At 49.2% G+C, this 21,553-nt stretch overlaps 1 protein-coding gene across 4 annotated transcripts; it reads right to left on the bottom strand.

Annotated features, from left to right (window-relative positions):
• Positions 1-381: 381 nt before the first annotated feature.
• LOC309671159 (RING finger protein 37-like) lies at positions 382-20,910 on the bottom strand. Of its 4 annotated transcripts, none has more exons than XM_082482348.1 (5): positions 20,847-20,878; positions 9,031-9,127; positions 5,955-7,137; positions 2,789-2,950; positions 382-1,305 (listed from the first exon to the last, which is right to left on the bottom strand). In XM_082482348.1, exons 2-5 carry the CDS (start codon positions 9,082-9,084, stop codon positions 1,094-1,096), a joined length of 1,611 nt encoding a protein of 536 aa, XP_082338474.1. In that variant the 5' UTR covers positions 9,085-9,127; positions 20,847-20,878; the 3' UTR covers positions 382-1,093. The 4 variants fall into 4 exon arrangements, with proteins under 4 accessions (XP_082338474.1, XP_082338475.1, XP_082338473.1 ...); XM_082482349.1 differs by lacking the exon at positions 20,847-20,878 and adding an exon at positions 13,967-14,063; XM_082482347.1 differs by lacking the exons at positions 382-1,305; positions 2,789-2,950; positions 5,955-7,137 and adding an exon at positions 13,967-16,355 and having other exon boundaries at positions 9,072-9,127; positions 20,847-20,910.
• Positions 20,911-21,553: the final 643 nt, after the last annotated feature.

Below are 21,553 nucleotides of genomic sequence, written 5' to 3'. Positions count from 1 at the left end.
TCCGAGGAGAGAAATTACCAATTAAGCGGCAACAGCAGGGGGTTATACAGGTGACAAAACCCTCTGCTGTCACCTTACCCTCAACACATCTAGGACACGCTGGAGACAGAAAGTATCCGAGTGATTTTCCTCGTGGCTTTTTTCTGAACAGCTCTTTGAAGACCAGACCTCCTTGGGTTTAGGTATCCAAGTCTCAATCCTGTGATGGTCCACACAGCTACTGTGACAACCCCCCTAAAACCCACAGGTCTGCACATCCTTTGTGTTGACTTAGCTTTTTCCAGCCCATTTATTCAGTACTCTGCAGAGAGATTCACTCCACGAAATCATTAAGATGCACAATGAGACCAATTACGAGTCAGAAAGAGAACCTGACTTTAAACATAATTTTATTAAGGCTTAAATGTCTATCAGCCAGACGGGAGCTGGTCCAGTCACACGACATAAACTGAGAGTGACGTTTGGTGTAATGCGATGGCTTTTCTACAAGAGTTCGCATGAGCAGGATGAGATCACTGCTGGTTACTCACGCATTAACCACGACCTCTCGTCGTGACTTGCTGGACTCCAGGATGAACGATGGATGTGCTCCTGCAGAACAGCGAGGGCACCGCAGGGAGGAGGGGAGTGAGGCAGGGAAGGGGAGAAGTCAGGTAGCTTGCAAGTTGTCAATCACAAGAACTTCACCTGGTCCATGACCGAATGGCTGCTTGTCAAATATGTAAATGGTTTTAACTCACAGGGAAGCTAAACTCACAGTCCAAAAGGCACCTATGCTAAACCACTGAGCCACTGGGATGGCGGTAAGAGGGCGGGTGCGACAGGTGGAAATCAGTTCTGTATAAATACATATTCCTTGTTAAAGAAGCTATGGCTTTTATTATCCTCAGATCACTTTGCTCTGGCGCGATGCTCTAACCCCCCACCCCCCACTACTCTGTAAGCACAAGAAAACCAAGTCCTCTCTGCCATTACGGGTGCTCATCTGGCAAGCTCTCCAAAGGCCTTTGTCTTCCTACGGATCGATACAGACACAGGGAACAGCAACGGCTCCATGTTCTCGTCCTCCTGGCAGGCTCCAGCAGCCGAGGGCTCAGAAGTGAACCCTCCTGACGTCGTGTGTGGCAGCTGACCTTTTACAACTCCCGCAGAGTACCGATGACAGAGACTTCTGCTTCTCGGCCAAGCACGGACGACACATGAGGTGGCCGCAGGGAAGCTGGTAAACGGGCTCCGTTTTGAAATAAGAGGAGAAGGTTTTGCCACAGGAAGCGCATCCTTGAGTCTGGCTGCTCCTGCCGTGCTCTGCAAAGGTGAGAGAAGAAGCAGCTCGGTCAAGGGTGGGGTGACAAGACCACGTTGTGCCACCCTTTATGTGCCCAATCCTGCCTCCGAGCCGAAGGCCCCGCTTCCTACGGATGTATGGCACAGCTGTAGGCACCCACGGCTCAGGACCGTGGCCCTTCTCCTTTATCATTACCGTAAGGAAAAGGAACGGTCTGTCTTCTGGGGCAAGCTGTGCTCAGGAGGAGTTGGATCACGTCAGCATTTGCACCATCAGGCTTTTAATTGAGGACAGATGACTACAAAGGGCTTTTCACTTTTACTGAGACTAAATCGGCCTTCCTTCTGCTTTCCCAATGAATTAAAATCACCGATTCCCAACTGAAATGCTGTATGTATCACTTTGCATTCCTGTCACACGCTACCTATCAAGGGCTACTCAGTCAACTCTTAAAAAGCAGCAATTTTAAAGGGGACAGGAAAAAGCTTAATAGCTTAATGTGATTGTGAAACAGCAGAAGCTATTCAGAGAGAGAGAGAGCACCACTGGGAGCTGCACAGCCCCGGCCCGTTCTCAGGGTCACTTGGTCCCTCTTTGAACCCCGTCCTCTGCCACAAGCAGGAGATCCTCACTCGGGGGAAGAAGAGGAGCAAACCACCAGTTAGGGCATCTGTGGAGGGACATATGAAGGTTCAATGCTTCCCTGCACCCCAAAGAAATAATTTTGGGAAAGCATACACAGATGGATTAGCATGTCTAGCTAGCAGGCGGGATGAAAACTGCAAGGACTCAACAGCCTGGCCTATATATAATCAAACCTGAAGGGATTCTGCACACACACTTGGCTGGTCAGCCTGTGACATCACTACCGTTACCTGTTCCTGTCAGGGGTCAGCGTGCTACGCAGTATTTGCTAGATTTACACCTCTCCAGCTGCATCTCTGCACAAGACTCATTCTCCATCCACATGGCAACTCCCCAGCTTGCTCTGTGCAGCCAATGGGCAGCATTTAAGCCACTCAGCCCAAACCGCAGAGCTCTGGGAACAGCCAAAGCCTCGAAGTGGGGTGAGCTCTCAGTCTGAACTAACCTGGTGCAGGCTGGGCTGAGCACTATGTCTCAGCGCAACGCATCCAGGACTGTCCCTGGGCAGCGCGGACAAGCAACAGCCAACAACACAGGCAAATGCTAGGACTCATCCTGAAGTCTGCTCTGACTGTGGAAGTGGACAACGTACCTCGCCTTCTGGGGGTCAACAAGGTCTAATCTGCCTCACTGGGAGAATAAACTATTAAAACTGCTGAGATACAAAAGCAGTAGTCAGGGATTGTTAAGTAAAGCTTGCTGGAAGACAATATAATTTTTTTATATTGAATATATAATATTTTGGAGTCCGAAGATAGAAAGATGCTGAGTGGCAGAGCAACCCTCCCTGTTAACCCTGTCCCAGTTCTCCTCTCCTCTCTCGCTCCCAACGGTGAGCCAGAGGTGCCCATTGCTTACCGAGGACGGCGCCCACGCTCCACGAACTGCTGCAGCCTCCCTCGCTCTGCACCTGCTGCTGGCTTTTCATCAGCTTGGCTGTAAACGAGGGCATCGAGCTGAGCGCTGAGTTCAAGGCAGTGTCCAAACTCTCTGACAGTTTTTGTTCGTGAGAGACCAGATCTGCAAAGAAAAGCACAACCTTGAGAAGGAGATGCTGGGACAGAGCAAGCTGTCATGCACAACAGAAATGCTGCTTTGCCTCTGAACCTTTGGGACAACACTCGGGATTTTAGGAGCTCTGCAACTTGTCTTCTTGAGAGGTCTCTTTTCCCCACCAAGGTTCCAGGATGGGGATGTAGTGCCTCATCTCCTTTGGGTCCTAAAGGTGAAAAGCCCTATGGATTACTGTCAGACATTCATGCTATGCCCCACTGCCAACGAACATTCAGGTGCCGGCTTATTACCTGCAGGTCCAAAAAAGGCCAAAATGCCAAATGACCCAGAAACCCGTTTCTCTCTGAAACTTCAGGCAGCTCCCTCAGCCTGCTCGACTGAGGGTCCCAGCCCAGTGCTCCCAGGCTTGCTTTGTGCAGCTAACTGGGAACATTTAAGCCACTAACAAAATCTGGACACTCTTTTTTTTCTCTTTGTCCCAGCTCTAAGTCAAAGGATAAAGCCAAAAGCACAGGGCTGGACTGTTCCCTGCAGCATTTTGTTCTGTGTAATACCGAAGGTGTTAATTAAGACTATGCATTAAGAGAATGATGTCTGCATCACTAATTCTGTTAAATCCATCTCCCAAAGGAAGACCTTTGAATTAGTGCTGCACATTTGCTACAGCAATCAAGGCTGATGAAATACTGAAGCATGAGCTCCCGGGGCCCAGCACTGTGCTTTTATTTATGTATGGGCACGGCTCCCTTGGGAGCTCCAGGACCCCACAGGGCAGTCCCTGTTCCTGTGGGTCTGGGGCACATCCCCAGAGGGAGCCGTTACACGCCTCTGCAGTAAAAATAACTAGTGATTCCTCCTAAAACCTGGAATGAGCCCTAGACTGAGAGATCAGAGCAGAAATGTGCAGTCTGACTGCTTCCTACTCTTTCTGGTACCGCCAAACATCAATAATTTTCAACCAAGTCTTTAAAGAATTTGTTTAAAATCAAAACGACCACCTAAGCTTTTTTCTCAAAACATTTTTGGGCAATTTTGGGAGAAAGCTGGTGGGAGAGACAGGTACCAGCAGACATGAAGAGCAATCACAAGCTGTGAGCCACATTTTGACGTGTTACAGACCACTAGTTTAGAGAACACAGGAGAACTCGACTTACCTGCCTAGAGAGACAGCCCTTACGTGACCAGAAGACACCTGTGCACCGCATATTTATACCGTCCCACTCAGACCAGCCTGTTTGCAGCAGAAGGTCACACAGACACCGCTGCTCTCTTCAAGCTCATCTAAATATGAGATTGCTAAAGATGTCCCTCTCCCTTCTCCCAGCTTACATTTACCTTTCTCCTCCAGCAGAACTATTACCTACAGCAGTAATTTAGTTTACCGATAGAAAATACAAGTGTTGCTGTGAGAAGTACAGTTATATCCACGTAACAGTTGCACTGACAGCAACTCCAATATGTTTCAGGAATTCCTGTGCCAAGAAGGGAGAAAGCAAACATGGCAAAATAGATGTGGATGTGGGCAAAAGATCTAGTGTGGAGTCAAGAGGAGCAATTGCCTGCAAGCCAAGCTCTGCAACACAGCCTGGAAACTGAAGGTATTGGTCATTAGAGAATAAACCACAAGGGGAACAGATTTTTGGGAGAGAGGAGTGAATCTCCTTGGTATTTAAAGCACAGATCACCTTTGCTTTCTAAGGACTGCCACCTCCTCATCAGTCTAGCCCACCCCAGCACTTGAATACTGCTGGGTGGGAGCTGCTAGACCTACAAAGTAGCATACACTCCCGCTCCCAGCACTCGGTGGATCCAAAGGTTTGTCAGCACTGCCACAATTCTGCCTTGGCTGCTTGGTGACAAGCTGTGGCAGGGCTAGGGACCAAGGTGGGTGAAAGCACTCAGCTTTTCAGGGAGTTTATCTCAGGGTTGCAGGTCTGGACCGTTTTTCTGACTCCTGGAGCATATGCCCACTGATCCTGCTGCCAGGTCGCTGAGAAAACCAAGGATAAAAGGAAAGCAGTGGCCATTTCCTTCCCCTGTAGACAGAAGTCACATCCCTTGTCTAATGTGTCTACCCAATTTTCTGCTTTAACTAACTGCAAACCCAGTGCAAGTCTCTCCCAGCCTGTGCTGTCTTCTCCTTCCTGCTCTGAGGCAGCACTGCCTGCAATTCCCTTCCTACTGTTTTGTTCCATGCCCTCACGCTGCTGCACGACGATTACCGTAGACTGGAGGCTGTGCAGCGACAAGGTGCCCAGGCTCAGCCTCTGCCACAGAAAGAGCAGCACAGTTAGAAGATAAGGAGCCAGTGTGTCCCAGGGACACAATCTGTCCAACAACACTGAGCGTGCAGGGAACCAGCTGCACCAAGAGCCCAGGCTGGCAGTGCCTGGCCAGGGAAATCCAGGAGCAGGATTAGTATCTTATTCCCACTTTCCTCCCCACCTCATTCCTTGTGATAAGATCCACACCAGTCAGGACTCCCCATGCCATCACCACTGCACCACCAGACGTTTCTTTTCCTGCTGTTGTATATTTTCATGCTGATGCAAGAACATATTGGATCACTGGGATAATAAGTCACCCGTGATAAAGAAACTTCAAACCAGCACACTGTGAGAAAAACATTGTCTCCACACTGACAGTGGCTTGAAAGCAAGGAGGAGTAAAGAAATACAAACCAAAAGGGAAACACAGCAACCTGAGCAAACAAGAGGGCTGTGAAACTGACTGCACGGGTAACACAATGAGAAGGATGAGCCTAGAGATGAGAAAAAGTGACACAGAATGGGAACAAACGCCATCCAGGAGGGCAGGTTGTGCTGAGGAGAGGGGAGGTGAATGAGACGATGACCTGACTTCCATGACATCTCTCAACAGCAAAATACAATGGCCTTAAAGCTTTCTAGAGGTGGGATAGGAATCTGTACTAGAGCCTCCTGATTTGAAAACTTGGCCCCAGGCTGTCAAGACACTCAAGATACACAAGTGACTTAGGGAGCCACGATACCTGTAGAACAGTCCATTTGGATCAAATGCGAGTCATTGTCAGTTTTCATTTTTTTAGCACTGTTCTCTGAGGTAGATGTGACAAGTAAGTTTGTAGAAGAAAAATAGGGTGGCTGCACAGAACTCTGATCCATACAGTCCATTTTCCTTTTCAGAGAAGACATTGTTATGGAAGAAGGTACAAGCATTTCTGAGGCATGTGCCCTCCCGAGCAGGTTGGTGCCAGGTATGCTGTGCTGTAAGAGGAAGTGGTCTATCCTGGCCTTGAGGGTAGGGTGAGGTAGGGGCTGCGAGTGCTGGCTGAAGGCCACCCCAGTGAAAGGATCGCTGGGTACCCTGCCCCAAGATGCCTCACTCCGGTTGCATTTTTCCAGGGTAGTCTGGTCAATCACCTTCCCAGAGGGCAGGAGCATGGGGAAGGTCATGATCTCCAAAGTGATGGGGTCCAGAAATTCTTCGGGGATGTCTTGGACGATGTCCACCAGCTTGCGGAGGGTCTGCTGCTCGCTGTCATTGGTGCTGAAGGGCATGCAGTCACTCTCCATTGGGGTCCAGAGCTCTGGCTTGAGGCTGCTGACGTCCTGGGTGAAGAACTGGGAGGCCACCTGAAAGACACCCTCAATCACCTCCTGCGGGCACGATTTGGCAGGCTGTCCCCACACCTCCAGCCTCTTAATGCAAGGCAGGCCACCTCCGGCCACGTGTGTGATGCAGATTTTTAAGTGCGAAACGTTGCTCAGCGAGGCAGGCCCTTTGTTCCAGAGGTCTTGAGATGCAGAGCCAGGGTAGGAGAAGACATTTTCCATCTGATGGAAGGGAGGCCTCGGCTTGAAGCCTCTGTGGCCGAACGTCACTTTGCTTTGATTTTTTAAGACAGCTTTGCCCACCAGTGTGAAAGTGTCTTTGTCTGACACAGGCTGACCAGCCAGACCTGAGAATTGACCCTCAGGGCTCTGCCAAGAGGTTTTATTACATGAGGTAGAGGTGTAAACTTCGAGCCCAGAGAAGGTTTGGTATCCCCCAGACGAGATGTCGATATTAATCCTGCAGATCTCAATGTTGAAGGGAAAAGAGATCGTGACATGGACTGGAGGTTTGATAAAGTATTCGCTGCGGAAACCACGATTTCTCCTGGCAAGGTCTTCGGAGATCAGATTCTCCACTTCGTAACCATCAGCAGAAATCTGTGTTTCAAGAGACAAATTGATTTAAACTGATGCAAGAAAATAAAAGTAAACTAATTTCACAAGCACTTATGTAGATTTGCAAGATGACATCAACTAGGAACCACGGCAGTGGTTTCACATGCAGCTGAGACAACACAGGAGACTGCTGCTGCTGGGGCAGAACAGACCCACTCCCACCCTCCTCCAGCCACGCAGTCCCATCCATTCCTACCTGCATCCTGTTACCTGGCCAGCCATTTGCAGAGCTGATTTAACTTGCTAAAGGAGTGGAAAATTATGGACAGTTTGTGGTTTTGGCTGGGTCAGTGAACTAAACCAAGTGGGAGAGTGCGGCTGGGAGCAGAGCATGTATGTGCGGGGAAGATAGGAGCCTTCCCTCTTTCAACAGTGGTGAAACATTACATCAGCCCATTCTGCCATGTGGAGACATAGTCCAAATCACCCAGTTAAAAGGATCCCAGAGAAATCTCTGGAGATCAGCTAGCCAACTGCCTCCTCCTGCTCCAGGATCAACCCTACTCATCCCTGAGGAAGATCCATCTAACCAGGCTGGGTCCCACCCCTTGTCTCCTAGTTCATGCCATCCCACCCTGTGGTCTCCTCCTGGACAGAGAGGCTCACGCATTCCCTTTCCTGGAAGCCCTGAGGCCTAAAAAGTCTGCAGCACTGGCCAAGTGAATAGATGACAGCAAGGAATATCTATTTATTCCACCTGCTTATTGTGTTCACCCCACACCCTCCTGACCACATCACATCAAAGCTCAGTAGCATGGCTGGGTCTCTCAACACACCACCTGTATTGCTATTTTTACAGAACAATACTGAAAAATCCAAGGCTGTCTTGGATTTTGGCGTGTGAGTTGGTGGGGAGACTTACAATTAAAAAAAAGGCTTTGAATTAAAACAGAGTTAGTTTCTAAGAGATTCTGATGAAGCTGAGTGAAAACGTAACTACTTGTAGAGCAGAGTAACCAGCAAGCCTTGTCAAGAGCTGCTTATTCCACTGGACAAAGGAAAAGCTGTAATATTCCAAGGAAAAAGGTATCTCAAATCAAAGTATGCATACCTCTAAGCATATAACATTGTCTTGTCATGAGATCCTGCAAAATTAGGGCTTTTTCCCTCCAGCGCTTGTGTGTGCCACATCAGAGCAGTCACCAGGTTATACAGTGTTCTAACACTATCTAGCAGACATTGACCAAAGCATAGACAGGACAACCCAAATTTTGAACCGTAACTTGTGGGAAATCTCTCAATACTGATTTTTCAAAGTCCTGAGCCTTCAGCTCCGCTTTATCTTCATGTGAGCTGCAGATCCTGAACACCCAGACACGGGTTCTCTTAGTACTTGCACATCAGTGACTCTCTCAAGATGAAAGCACAAAAGGGGAAGTGGATCCAGGAGCTCAGTTTCCCAAGTACTGTTCACAAAACCTCTTTGCTGGGAATGACTGGAGACCGGTGAGCTTGGAAGAGAAAGCTGTGAGCAAACCCACCCAAATCACATCCCTCCCACATCACTGGAAAATTATTTTAATTGACAAAAACGCTCTCAGCTTTGCAGACTAAAAAGACCTACACTTTACCTGCACCTGTCCTCAATGCTTCTGCTGCCAGTGGACATACACAACCTCCCATGTTAAAATCCCTCTCTCAACCAGCCAGACCACACAAAATAACAGGAGTTTGCTGTGAGTTGCCTTGCTTTGTTTTCTCAGGAAGTCTGGCATGGCCAAGGTAAAAATTAGTCTTCCAGAAGCACTGCTGATTTTCACAGATAAGCAGCAGCAGCAAACAAGCCCTCCCCAGCCCCAACAAGTCCAGCACACCACTTCCACCTAACCTCTCCATCCCTCCAGCTCCCTACCCCCCCCCCCCCCCTTATTTTACCTTGTTGCAGTGAATTCTGGGCTTGAACTGTGGGAGACAGACGTTTATTACCATCTTGGCAGTTGGAGAGAGCTCACTTTCTGAGCATCAGATTCAGCTTGTAAAAAAAAAAAAAGCAAAATGAAGAAAGTGAACACCAGTGAACAGTGAAAGGATCTTGTGTTTCAGAGCCTGTATGAATTACCAGCTCAGTAGTTCCTAAAATGTAGCTCAGATCTGAGGCCAGGAGGTGAGGCCAATACAAACCCAAATGACTGTGGTGGACAGATGGGATTGAGAGAAAAATTGCGTTAATATTAATTACTGAATCCCTGGAGAAACATCAAAGAGAAACTGGCTATTTTAACTAAAAAGTCTTACCTATGGATAGACCAGCAATTAGATCTGAAAGTTTATCAAAGATGCAGGAGGTTTTGCAGATACAATAAAGCATCAGAGTATCACATGAGGTTGTCAAAGGAACCGGTGTGAGCTCTGAGCAGCCTCAGTTGGACCTGGAGGACATGGGAATGCTCTGTGACCTGACTGGGGCATTCAGCACGGCAGACCCTCACCGCTGCGAGGCAGAAAGAGCCGGTATCCGTTCCCACCGTGTGGCCTTAAACTGCCTGTTCTGTCACCGTGCCTGGAGACACAGCTGCCTTCAGCAGTTTGAAGCAGGACCTGCCTACGCTCTTGGACAACACCCAACATGACAAGCTCAGATGGGGCCTCTCAGGACAAGGGTAACACCAGTCAGCACTAACACATCGCTGCTGCAAAGAGAAATGCTTCTGGATGGCCCCGGAAGCCTCAGATGTAATCTAAGATTAAACACAAATATTAATAATCGGTATTTAATAGCTCCAAGGGAGCAGAGGCCATTCAATAGCTCTAAGGGAAGATGATGTGTGTTCTGAACACTGACCCAGCTGATTCGTCTGACAATGCTCATTAAAGAAACTCAAGTGAATGCACCTTCTTTTCCATTGAAAAAAATGTGACTCAAATTGGTTATATCAGATCCCTTTTAAGAATGAAATTATCTGTAAGAGTTTTAACCTTACATTAACCTTAATTTTAATATGTCACTGCCTTAGGCAACCTTGCAAATCAGGAACCCACTGCTGCCTTCAGGAACAAGGAGCCCTTTAATGATTTTCAACTGAAGCTGTTAGTTCAGCCAAAATGAAATTGGCCTTCTGGGGGCACGTCAGTCCTGCCGTTGAAATGCAGAGCATTAACAAGCTTGTTTTGTCTGCCTGCTAAGCATGTGGGTGCAGTCCAGTCTACGTGCAATCCAATGCAACAGCCTGAAATGAGAAATGTGGTATTCGAGGTACAAATCCCACATATAAAAATCAACGTGATAGAAGCCAAGTCTGCAGAGAGCAGAGCTTGAAGGTTACAATGCCAATACTCGACCGAAGCAGGTGTGAATCTAAGAAGAGCTGTACTGGGCCAGACAAGCACCCCTTCTGGCCCAATATTTGGTCTGATAGCCATCAGGAGCAATTCCTGCTCCTCAACAGGGAACACAGGAACAGGACAAGCACAAACCAATGCTCCTCCAATACTACTTTCTTGGCTTTCTGAGCCTGAGAGGCTTTGAATATGGGGCTGCCAGTAAGGAATTGTTCAAACAGGCTTTTGAACCGGTCTGACTTCTGGCACCTACATCTTGTGGGATTAAGATTGTCGGTTTAACTACAGGCTGTGCGACAAAAACTACTCTTTTTGGTTCATTTTGAACCTGTTGCCTGGTAACTTAGCTTGGCCCTCAGCACTGATATTACAAAAAATGGCAGATCAACTCTCTTTGCTCCTTTTCTTGCAATGACTCAAGATTCGCCCTCTGATCTATTTCTCCTTGCATCTCTTTCCTGGGCTGAAGACTTCCCCATTCCCATCAGACCAGACTGGTGCATTTGCATTCAGCAAATCTCGGTGAGGCACCTTCACCTCCCTGCATCCCTGCAAACGCATCACTTTAAGAACTCACTTCTCATGAGATGCTGTCTACTCAGATCCTGCCTACAGATGCCAAATTCTCCCATGGACCTTGCAGTTGTGCAACCTCCTCTTTCATAGTGCTGCCTCGTGCTAGGCAAATCGTGGATGGGTGCAAGCCACTCCTCAGGACAGACTCACATCTTCTTCCAAGCCTAAGGCTGTTATGGAGATTGTGCCCTAAATCTTCATCCTTTTCTACCATGCTTTTAATACTCTGTGGCAGTTCTGGTTAATTACAAACAATTTATTCTCTCACTAAACTTGCTGTCTTTCAAATCAGTTGCTCCTTGTTCTGTGACATGAGGAGCTATGTATGTACATACTGGTATATTTCACAGGATTTTCTTCTACCTGTTTGTGACCCTGACAGACTTAAACAGCTCAAGCTAATTTTTCAAGGTTTGACATCTCAGTAAGAATATACATTATTCTGCATGTCCAAGTCACTGCTCTCCCTTCTTCTGAAAAGGTATGCTACATTCTTGCTTCACAGCAAAAGTTGGCTACTGAGTTGCTTTTACCCACAGCTGTGTTTTTTTTACTCTTTCCATGAAAACACAACTCAGAAGAGAGACAGCAGGTATGAAGGGACAGATTAAACGAGAAACTGGAATGAGATTGCGACTACGCTTCCATGTAAAGAAGGAAAGTGAGAACTGGCTGGACACACTGTGATAGGAAAGTAAAGGGTCTGGCTGGGGTCAGAGAAGCAGGGTGGGAACAAGAATCAGCAGGGACAGGCAAAAGCAGGTAAGAGGAACAGATCAGAGGAGCAGCGAGGATCAGATGGGGACAGTGAGCCCAGGACCCCTCCAGCAAAGAGCCTGGGCTGAAGCAAGAGCTGGGGAAATCCAGACTATAAAAATTTCTAGAAAGAGAATGGGACAGGGCAGCAGGCTACTGCTGCCATTACACCCCAAACTTGCGTGGAGGTCTCCTGTGCTAGTGACAACTCACGTGGCTGTAGCACAAAGGAGGTTCTGAATTTCCGAACACTTGAAAAATACAAACCCACAAAACTGCACTACTAAAGTCATTACTTGTCAAAAAAAATTACTCAAAGATCACAAAGGACTCAAAGACTATGATGTGCCATCACGATGTCACACAAGTGTCCATCTCTCCTGAGTGCATGCTTTCCCTAAGGTGAATGAAGATCTCTCGACTGAGGCAGTGAAACACAGACCTGAAGGACTGTACTCTGGACTTCTCTATGCCTCTATATTGCCCCTCTCTTCACTTTCTACAACTACCTGAAAGGAGGTTGTAGAGAGGTTGGGGCTGACCTCTTCTCCCTGGTGACAAGTGATAGGACAAGAGGAAATGGGTTCAAGTTATGTCAGACAAGGTTTAGATTTGATATTAGGAAAATTTTTTTCACTGAAAGGGTTATTAAACATTGGAATAGGCTGCCCAAGGAGGTGGTGGATTCGCCATCCCTGAAGGCATTTAAAAAAAGGGTAGATGTGGTACTTGAGGACATGGTTTAGAAGTGGTTTTGTCAGGGTAGGTTAATGGTTGGACTTGATGATCTTAACGGTCCCTTCCAACCTCAGCAATTCTATGATTCTATGCCAGCAAGATCCTCCGTGGTCTTGGACAAGTCATTTAGAACCAGTCTTTCTGGAGCTAATCACAAAGTGCATTCCTTATGACTTCCATACGACTAGGGAGCTGCTGCACTAAGGAACGTGCGTAGTGGACATTGAACTATGGTGCTCTATAACGCTGAGTATTTGAGGGAGAGGAAAGAAAACAGTCCAGACATTTTAAACTAAGCAGCCAAAATGAGCTAATACACACTACCTGTCTTGGGACAGCGACCTGCTTACTGTCACCACTCCTCCTCATCCTCCACCTCAGTACATTTTGAAATGCCACACTGCAAAATAGCCAGAACAGCTTGGCTGCCTTTGCAAGTGGGAATGGGAGTTTCACCTACTGCTCCATGTGAAATGATCCCCGCAGCTCTCGTCAGATGCAGAGCCTGCCCTGTGCAGCTCAGGAAATGCCCTTCTTCTCAGATAGAATCGCCACCTGCAAGCTCAGGAAAAAGCCAGAAACTGCCCTCAGGCCACATCCTGAGCAAGAATAACAGGGTGAGCCATGTGACAGAGGATGGAACCAACAGCCTCCAGAGCAGATGCTCCACACAGCTAGAGTTTGCACTCTAGTTTGCACAAGACTCGTCACTCAGGCAGGGGAATCACCTCGTGGTGGATCTGTCGCCCCCATTCGGCAGCACACATTATCAACAGGATGCAAATCCTCTCTGCCAGGCATTGCTGAGAGCTAAGCACAAAATTAATGTCTCAGGGTCAGAGCACGCCAACCCTCAGCCCCAGCTTTCATCTCACCACTCATCTTTCACGATCTGTCCTGCCTATTCACAGGTCCTAAACGAGAAACTCAGACTGCATGCTCACCTGCCCCAGCTCAATGGTGATGGAAACAGTAAGGAAGTATCTGCGTGTATTCCTGGCAACCAGGTCAGCTTCATGACTAAAAACCATCCCAATTCATTCCCAAATATTACTGTTCTGCCTTCACAGAGTCATCAAATCCATCCACTTTCATTTAGGGTGGAGAAAAAAGTAATCATAGAGAAAAATGAACAGGACAGAAGTTTTATTTGTCATGGAAGCATTTGAGGATCTACGTACAAAAGGAGAGCGCGGGACATATGACTGTCAGCAGAGCAGAATGGCTAACATAGCAAGGCAGCCTGAGCACACAAAGCACGTGCCAAAAACTTAACCAATACTCAGCGGCTGTTTTAATCGGTAATCAGAAAGACAGACGCATCTGTGAGGCACCAGACTATCCAGCCCTGCTAAGCAGTGCTGGGTTGAACACTTTGTAATGGAGGTAGCTCAGTTTCTCCAAACGTGTGCGTTTGAGCAGAGGAAACCATTCCCAGAAGGGAAGCTCAACCACCACGTACCCCAGTTGCCGCAGCTGCCGCCGCTTCAGACAGTGCAGCCCCAAGAGCCGCTTGGAGCAGTAGCAGTAGTGGTTCCGATTGGACACCTGAATAGCCAGTTTCACCCCCTGAGGCTGTTGATTCTGTGTAAGAGACAGGGGAGCTTCAAGACAGTGGTCAAATTTAGGCTCAACTTGCAATCTGGCATCTGCCATAAGAGCTCCACCTGAAAGCATTGCACGATCCCCCACGCGTGGTGTTCCTGCTTCTTCCTCTTTCTCCTGACCAGGAGTCCTGGCGTTGTTTTCCACTTCCACGGGAGACTGGCTATTAGATCTCCCTTTTATAAGCTGAGTCATTAAGTCATCTGTTAGACTAACTCCGAGGCCTTTTAGTTTCTTATCTGCAATAGGGTCTTTTAAGTTGAAAGGGATGGGATGTCCATCCATGGCCAAATGAACCTCCAGATCACTCGATCTTGTGTGAGGCAGGATCATGTGGTTCTTCACATACTCAGGGCCACCTAACATGTTCTCGAGAAGAGAGGCGGCTTCCACAATTTCAGGCCTGACATAGATTTCTTGCTCTGCAAAATTCAAAACCATCTCGGTAACCTCTTCATAAAGCTGAGGTGGAAGGCGATTGCCTTGGTAGCTTGGGCACTCAATTTCAACACTCTTACCAAGGGTGAACAGGTCCTTCTTGAGTTCATATTTACTACTTCTGGTTTTCTGGACAAATTCATCCCTCAAAGCATAGTCTATCAGCTCCTCTGGGAAGCGTTTGACAAATGCCAGGCCAAGCAGACCAGTAAGGAGATGCTCTGGAAACTTCCTAAATTCATGGAGTTTTCTATACATCTGCTCTATCAGGCTGCAGTAAAACTCTTCCTCATTTGGAGGTTCATAGTCCAGGCATCCAAACGACCACAAGAACTTGGCAGCATCTTTGCTTCGGCAGTAAGTCACCTTAGAAGGCAAAGACATGGCTACAGCAGCCATAATGCCTTCATCAAAGTAGTGTAGGGATGAACAGGTAAGAGTGATGTGCATGATGCCCTGGATGTTTATTGTAGGAATCCGAGCGGGAATAACCTTCCCAAGTTCCTTCAAGAGGGGTAAGTGCTCCATGCGAGCATACCGGAGCATTTTAAGCACGTTCACCAATGCGTAAGTGCTCATGTCCTCCATCTGCAGGGAGACTCTGTCTGCAATTTTTCTCATGATGTGGTCAGAGATACCACTCAGGGACTTGAAGAGCCCTAAGCAGATAGCACCCATCTCCTCCAAGGTGAAGGAGTCCAAGTACTTCAAAATCATGCTCTCCACCTTCTGTGTCAAGTCTGCAGGTGACCTCCGGCCTTCACCTATGATATAAAGGAGCTGAACAAACTGGGGCAAAGTGAGGTCTTTCCAGTGCATGTTGGCATAGCTGAACAAAATGCTCAGGTAGGAAGGCACACTACGCTCCAGACAGCGCCAGCAATCAGCCACCAGCAGCAGCTGGTCCAGGTTCATGTCCCACACCCGCCGGCAGAATTCGTTCTCGCACGTGTTCAGCAGAGGGTGGGTGGGTGGAACAACCAAACGAACGCAAGCCTTTAAAATATCGATGAGATCTGAAGTACTGAACAACCTGATGTTTTTGACAGCACAGTGACACAGTGTATTAAACCTGAGTTCAGACACCAACGCTGCGTGTTGTTCCACAGGCAAACGACTCAGTTTGCGAAAATAATCTGTGATAGTTCCTGGGCTCTGGCTGCCCTTGCATACGGCCACATTGTGTAAAATCAAGTCACCTTCTTCTAAAGGAAGGGTCTCTATCGGCTCAAACTTGTCATAGCTGAGAGATCTGTATTCAGGCCTCCCCTTCTGAAACATGCGAGGGTCCTCCTTAGAGTCATGCATCTCCGTTTTTCCCTTTTCTGCTTCTTCCTTGGTTTGTGCTGCAGAGAGCTGTGCTGAGATGGTCTGCTCGAGCAGTGGTTTGGACTTGGGCTTTGGCAGGGAATTTCTGACTGGTGGCAAAGCTTGAGAAGAGGCAGTACCAAATGTATGCTGAACCTGTGTGGTGCCAGGGCTGGTGAAAGTGTCACCGATAGCCTGGTCACTGTTCCTAGCAGCATGCTGCTGGGAGGCAGCTCTGCTTTTGGCATAGGCAGATGGATTATACAACACTCTGTAGTCCAGTGGATTCAGCAACTGGAATGTAGCCGCAGATTCGGTTCCGGTGTTGGCTGTTTCTGGGTTCTCTTCCTTTTCCTGCTTACTTTTGTTGCTTCCACTCTCGGCCTTCCACTTGGCTGTAGTCGAAAATGTAGTCACCCTGCTCAGTCTTGGAAATCTTCGGCATATTAGCACTGTAGCCATGGATCACAATCTACTGGGGCCAGAATTGCTTCCAGGTACTGAAAAAAGGGCAGACGAAGAATGAGTGGCTTCCACCTAACACGAAGCACTTTTTAATCTATCCATTATGCTACCGAAAGTGAGGAGATGCCAGTGTTTCCCCTAGCCAGGGTGGTTGTTTCCCTGAAAAGCCGTAAGGCAGCCACCATCGAACATCACCTCATGCAAAAGCAGTCCAAGACAAGCACCCAGGTGACCTGACATACTCAAAGTTGGGGTACACGGCAGTCAGGTATTACCTGCTACTCAGCAGCTACAAGTAACCTGGCAGAGACTGTGGGAGTTAAGGAGAAAGTAATTTCTTTTTCTTTTTTAAGAGACCCAAAGTGCTTTTCTTTCATTCTAAACAATGAAAACATACTTTTGCAATAAAGCTGCAGCTTCAACAGAACGTATTCAAACGGAGCATTCCACTACTTTGGTCACCATAGTCTGAAATACCAACCACCACCCAAGAAGTTGTCGAAATATTCAGGGTGCCACACTGCTCTTTGCATCTGGAGTCAGTATGTGTAGGCTGTGAGCAAAACCTCTGCAAAACCAATGCACAGAGTGAAAGCTGGCCCATAACCTGCAGATGAAGATTAGCTGAAAGGAGAAATGGGGCCTCAGAACAAAGCCAGGGAAAAGTACAGCAGAAACAACATACATCATTATGAAATGCTACATCTTGAGTTGAGAATCAAAGGGAACAGAGTTTTATGCTTCAGACCTGGGAGCGTTTCCCATAATTTTAGGGTACAGAAGGCTTAAAAATGCCAGGTGCCTTCCTAACTCCTGCCTAAACCAGCTACAGCACAGAGGGTGAGGATGAGAAATCTGTCAGGAGTTAAGCTGTGTGCTGCCAGCCTGCACAGGCTGCCAAACGAGCCTGTTTACAATGATTCAGACGCTGATTAAAAAAAAAGCACCAGGTCAGCACTCTGTGTAACACACCCTTATCCCACCATGTGTGCCCAACCCCAAAGATGCATTAGACCAGGTGTTTTAAAATCTTCTTCTTTAAAATCTTTGTGCTCTCACTACCACAGGACACTGAGAAATCAGGAAATCCGAAGCCTGGCAGAGACATTGCAACAGCAATACGCATTAGCTTCTGTGCTCCCCACATGGGGGAAATAAAACCTTTATGGGCATCCCTCTGAGCTCTGCTTATACCTGTGGCTCCCTGATTAGGGTTTGATCAAGTCATTGAATCAGTGCAGGAAAACTCAGCTTTGCAGCAGTAAAATGGATACCTTGGGGGAAGAAGAGGTGGGGAGAATGCTCTAGGTTTGGGCTATCTGAGTAGGAGAGGGCTGCAGTAGGATGGGGCATCACAACCAGCTCTGGCTGAACATAAGCTGGATTTTTTTTTTGGAGTACAAGAATACCCATGTCTCCCATTACCCATTAGATGATCTATTCCTGCATCGCAACGGCAAAGCATCAGCTCCACCAAAGGAAGGGTGAGACGGAAAGGGAAGGAAGATGGGGAGAATTGAAGTGATGGTCTTTGCTCCCTCTTGGTGCCAGATGTGGGGTGCTGCCTGCTGGGGGAGGATCATACCCTGCAACACCGTCGGCTGTCTCTTGTGCATCCTGAACCTTCCCACAGCAGCAAGCATGGTAATAGGAGCAGGCAGGCAGGCAAGACATCCCTGATCTGGCACAGCCACAAGCAGCCTACTGCTCTCTGCAGGCCATTCTCACACCAGGTAGCTTTACCTCTGCCTTATTGGGGCTTGGCTTCTGTCTGAGAACAGCATCTCAGCACAGAGTTGGCATGGGAGCACTCCTGATCTGCTCCAGTGCAAAGACAAAGGGCTCAATTCAGCCCTCTGGGATCAACCATGTTGACTTGCACTGAGGCAGCCAAGAAGACCTCGCATCCTGTGCTCCACGGGCAGAGCTTGGGGGCAGAAACTGCCAGCTGGCAGGTGAGAAGCCGCTGGAGCAGTAAACCTCTCAGCCACTCCAGCAAGAAAGGTGAAAAAAAGCAACCCAGGTGGAGAACTGAGGGCTCTGGGGGAAAAAGAGGGAAGGCAAGCTGAAATGAAGATTTCTGGAAACAGCCACGCAAGGAGGAGGGTACAAGAAAGAGGCCAATGCATTTTTAAGATGACCGGTAAATGGCTGATACTGTGAGACTCTCATTAGCTAGGCTTGCTGGGCACCTTATTTGTATCTCAAGGCACACCACAGGGCAGCCCCTTGGTGCAGATGAGGCTCTGCTTCACAGACCCCAGGCAGAGCCCAGGCACTGCTGACCCTTACAGCTATGCCACTCCCTGCCAGCCAGGCAGCTACAGGGCTGTAACCATCCCCTTCCCACAAGAGAAGTCAAATCATGACAGGCAGGAGAGACACTCTACCCCTTCCCTACCACTGACCATCTTGTGAGTGAGGGAAAGGAAAAACCCCCTCAGAACCTGGACTGCAAAACCCAAGCCAAAAGCTGTGATGCTGCAGCACAGCCCAGGCCTCACAAAACCATCATCATCAGCAAGCAAGAGCTAGATTTCAAAGCTCTCCTGTTTAGCACATAGAAACGTTCGATAAAAATATTTCTGGCTCTGCTGACTGTGATGTTCATCCTGAACTGGCTGCAAGTGACAGATGCCATCTTTGGGTGGCTGCAGACAGGCAGCTCATATGGGCAAGGCTCAGATCTGCACCATGGCTAGGGGAAGAAGACCCCATCCCTTCTGGCATCATCTCTTCTAGCACCTCATAGAGCTTGTGCTGGAGGACACTCGTAGGAGCTGGTTCAAGCTGCAAAAATTATCTGGGACAAGAGGAGGTTTATCCTACCTAGGCTTTCCAAGAGACTTTCTCAATTGACTCTATTTTGTATGTCCTCTACTTATTTTTCTCTTATTGAGAAACAGGCCATTTATTTAAAATGCCATTTATTTAAAACAAGTTCTATTTTCTGTGGAAAGGTGATGCTGCCTATGAAATTCAGCACTCTGTTGTTACCAGTAACACCCCTCTCAGTGAAGACAGCCCCATTTCAAGACAGAGAACCAAAGTCACAGTGTTTTCACACCGAAGGCTCTAAAGGCGAACATTGTGTGCTGCTAAGAAAACCATCCACGTAGTTTAGCATTATGCTGTGATGCCTTTGGGAAGCTATTCAGTGAAGACAATATTTCTCTCCTCTCTTGCTCTAAATCCAGTAAAAAAAATAAAAGACCACATGCAGGGGAGTGAGGTCAGGCTGTGTCGAGATATTCAAGCAGCTTCAAAAGAAACAGGCTGGGCACTAGTGGCCTTTTGCCCATGACTTTCACCCACCCCCAGCCTAAATCTTTGTGATCTTTAAGTTTCTACAGTGTTTCTCTTCCAATTCAACCTACACCTCTCCTTGATTTTCCTCTCTTCTGCTTACCCTGATTAATCAGCCCTCCTTCCTCCTCCCACTGCACTTCTCTTCTTGTTCAAACACAGCCAAACTCCTTCCCACCTCTGGGCAAGTCTCTCCAGAAAATTCACTTCCAGTGACTCCAAAAAGCCAGTGAGAAACCAAGTTTTGGAGCTGAGCCTTACAGGCTGCAAATGCACTTTGTGGAGGTCCTTTGGAATGGAAACATCTGTGTGTCACACTTACAACTGAGTTCTCAGCCAAAAGTGCAACTGCACAGCTGTTAGCTGAACACCAGGGAAAACAACATTCCTGGAGGAATGCCACCTGCCTCAGAGTATCAGCTCTGTAAAAGGGGATATAGATGCACTCTAAAATGCTGTCCATGCTTTGGTCCCTGTGAAACACATGAAGGGGCTTTCAGTAGCGCTGGAAAACCCTTGCAGGACCCATGCTAGGTGACCACCCACGGCTGCAGTGCACCACCCTGTCCCATGCTTCCCCCTACCCAGCACCACCGACAGAAAAAGGTCAGACGGCATATCCTTAGCACGTGGGAGGAACTTCAGATCCGAGCAGTGAAATGTTGGGGGTAAGCCAGCTCGTTTTGGCCAAGAGCGTACAGTTAACACTGTGCCCAGGCTGAAGAGAAAAATAAAAAGGAAAGAAATTTTTTTCCCCAACAGATTACGACATCAGAGTTCACAACCGTCACTTTCATGTTTGTTTGTGCCTTCCCCCTCCCCCCCCCTTTAAGTCCCTGCCGGCAGCAGGCGGCAGTAGGCACGACGAGGGGCTCAGCCACCCCCGGAGCAGAGCGGCCGGGCAGGCCCAGTCCCGGCGGGCACCGCTGGACAACTGAGCCCCGCTACTCACCCATGTAGCTGTACCTACGTATATATCGTACATATAAGCACACACAGACGCGCGCGCGCGCGTATGGGGCAGCGCAGCCCCCGCCGCTGCTGTCCCCGGCCAGAGTGGGGGCTCCGCGCATGCGTGTGTGCCGCACCACCCACCGCCCCTCTCTCCCTCCCCCCCGGGCTGAGGGGGAGGGAAGGGGGCAGGGAAGGGGGCAGGGAAGAGGACGGGGACGGGGACGGGGACCGGGACCTGGCGGCCCGCGCTGCCCGCTCGCACTCACCGGGGCCCGGCACCCGCCGCCGACTCTGGCCCTGCCGCCCGCCAGCCCCTACGCCCAGCCACCCCCGTCGCCTCCTGCCGCTTCCGGCCACCTGACGGTGACGTACTTCCGGCCGTACGGCAGCCGAGCAGGGCCTAGGCCCGCGGGGGCAGCAGGAGCGACGCGAGGCCGGCAGGTGGCGACAGCAGCGCGCGGCCCGTCACGGCCCCACGTGATGCAGTGGGGCTCATGTGACGGATGTATCACGTGGCTGGCCATAGGGGTCGCCATGTTTGTGCGGTGGGTCCAGGCCCCACCGGGGACCTTTCGGCTCCTCGATGTCGGCCTGGGGTGCGCTCACCTGCGAGCCGACCCCAGGCGCGGCGGCTGCAGGCCCAGGGGGTGCCTCAGGGAGCGGCCGTGAGGCTCATGGTTGCCGCGGGGAGCTGGGCTGTAGCAGCCCCCTAAGCAGCCGATCTCCGGGCCCCACCGGCTGCGGCCTGGCTGGGCCCGCCATCCCCGTCTCCCCGGTGGCCTGATGGAGGTGCTGGGGTGTTCTTTAATCTCACAGGGAGCGGCTGCTGGTTGCGGGCAGCAAGGCAGCGGCTGGCCCTGGGGTGCAGGGGGCAGTGGGAGGATCCTGGCTGGTGGCCAGAGCGTGGCCTCTGGGAGGCAGCTCCACGCCAGTGTGGACTGGGGTCGTGAACCAAGGAGTGTGGTGGAGCCGC

Source organism: Vanellus vanellus, assembly GCF_965231255.1.
Source record: "Vanellus vanellus genome assembly, chromosome: 4".
Taxonomy (NCBI): domain Eukaryota; kingdom Metazoa; phylum Chordata; class Aves; order Charadriiformes; family Charadriidae; genus Vanellus; species Vanellus vanellus.
This window is presented reverse-complemented; position numbering and strand designations above follow the sequence as displayed.

Bases quoted from the DNA above. Each gene is read 5' to 3' on its own strand.
- LOC309671159 (XM_082482346.1), bottom strand. From the start codon at position 16,317: ATGGCTACAGTGCTAATATGCCGAAGATTTCCAAGACTGAGCAGGGTG.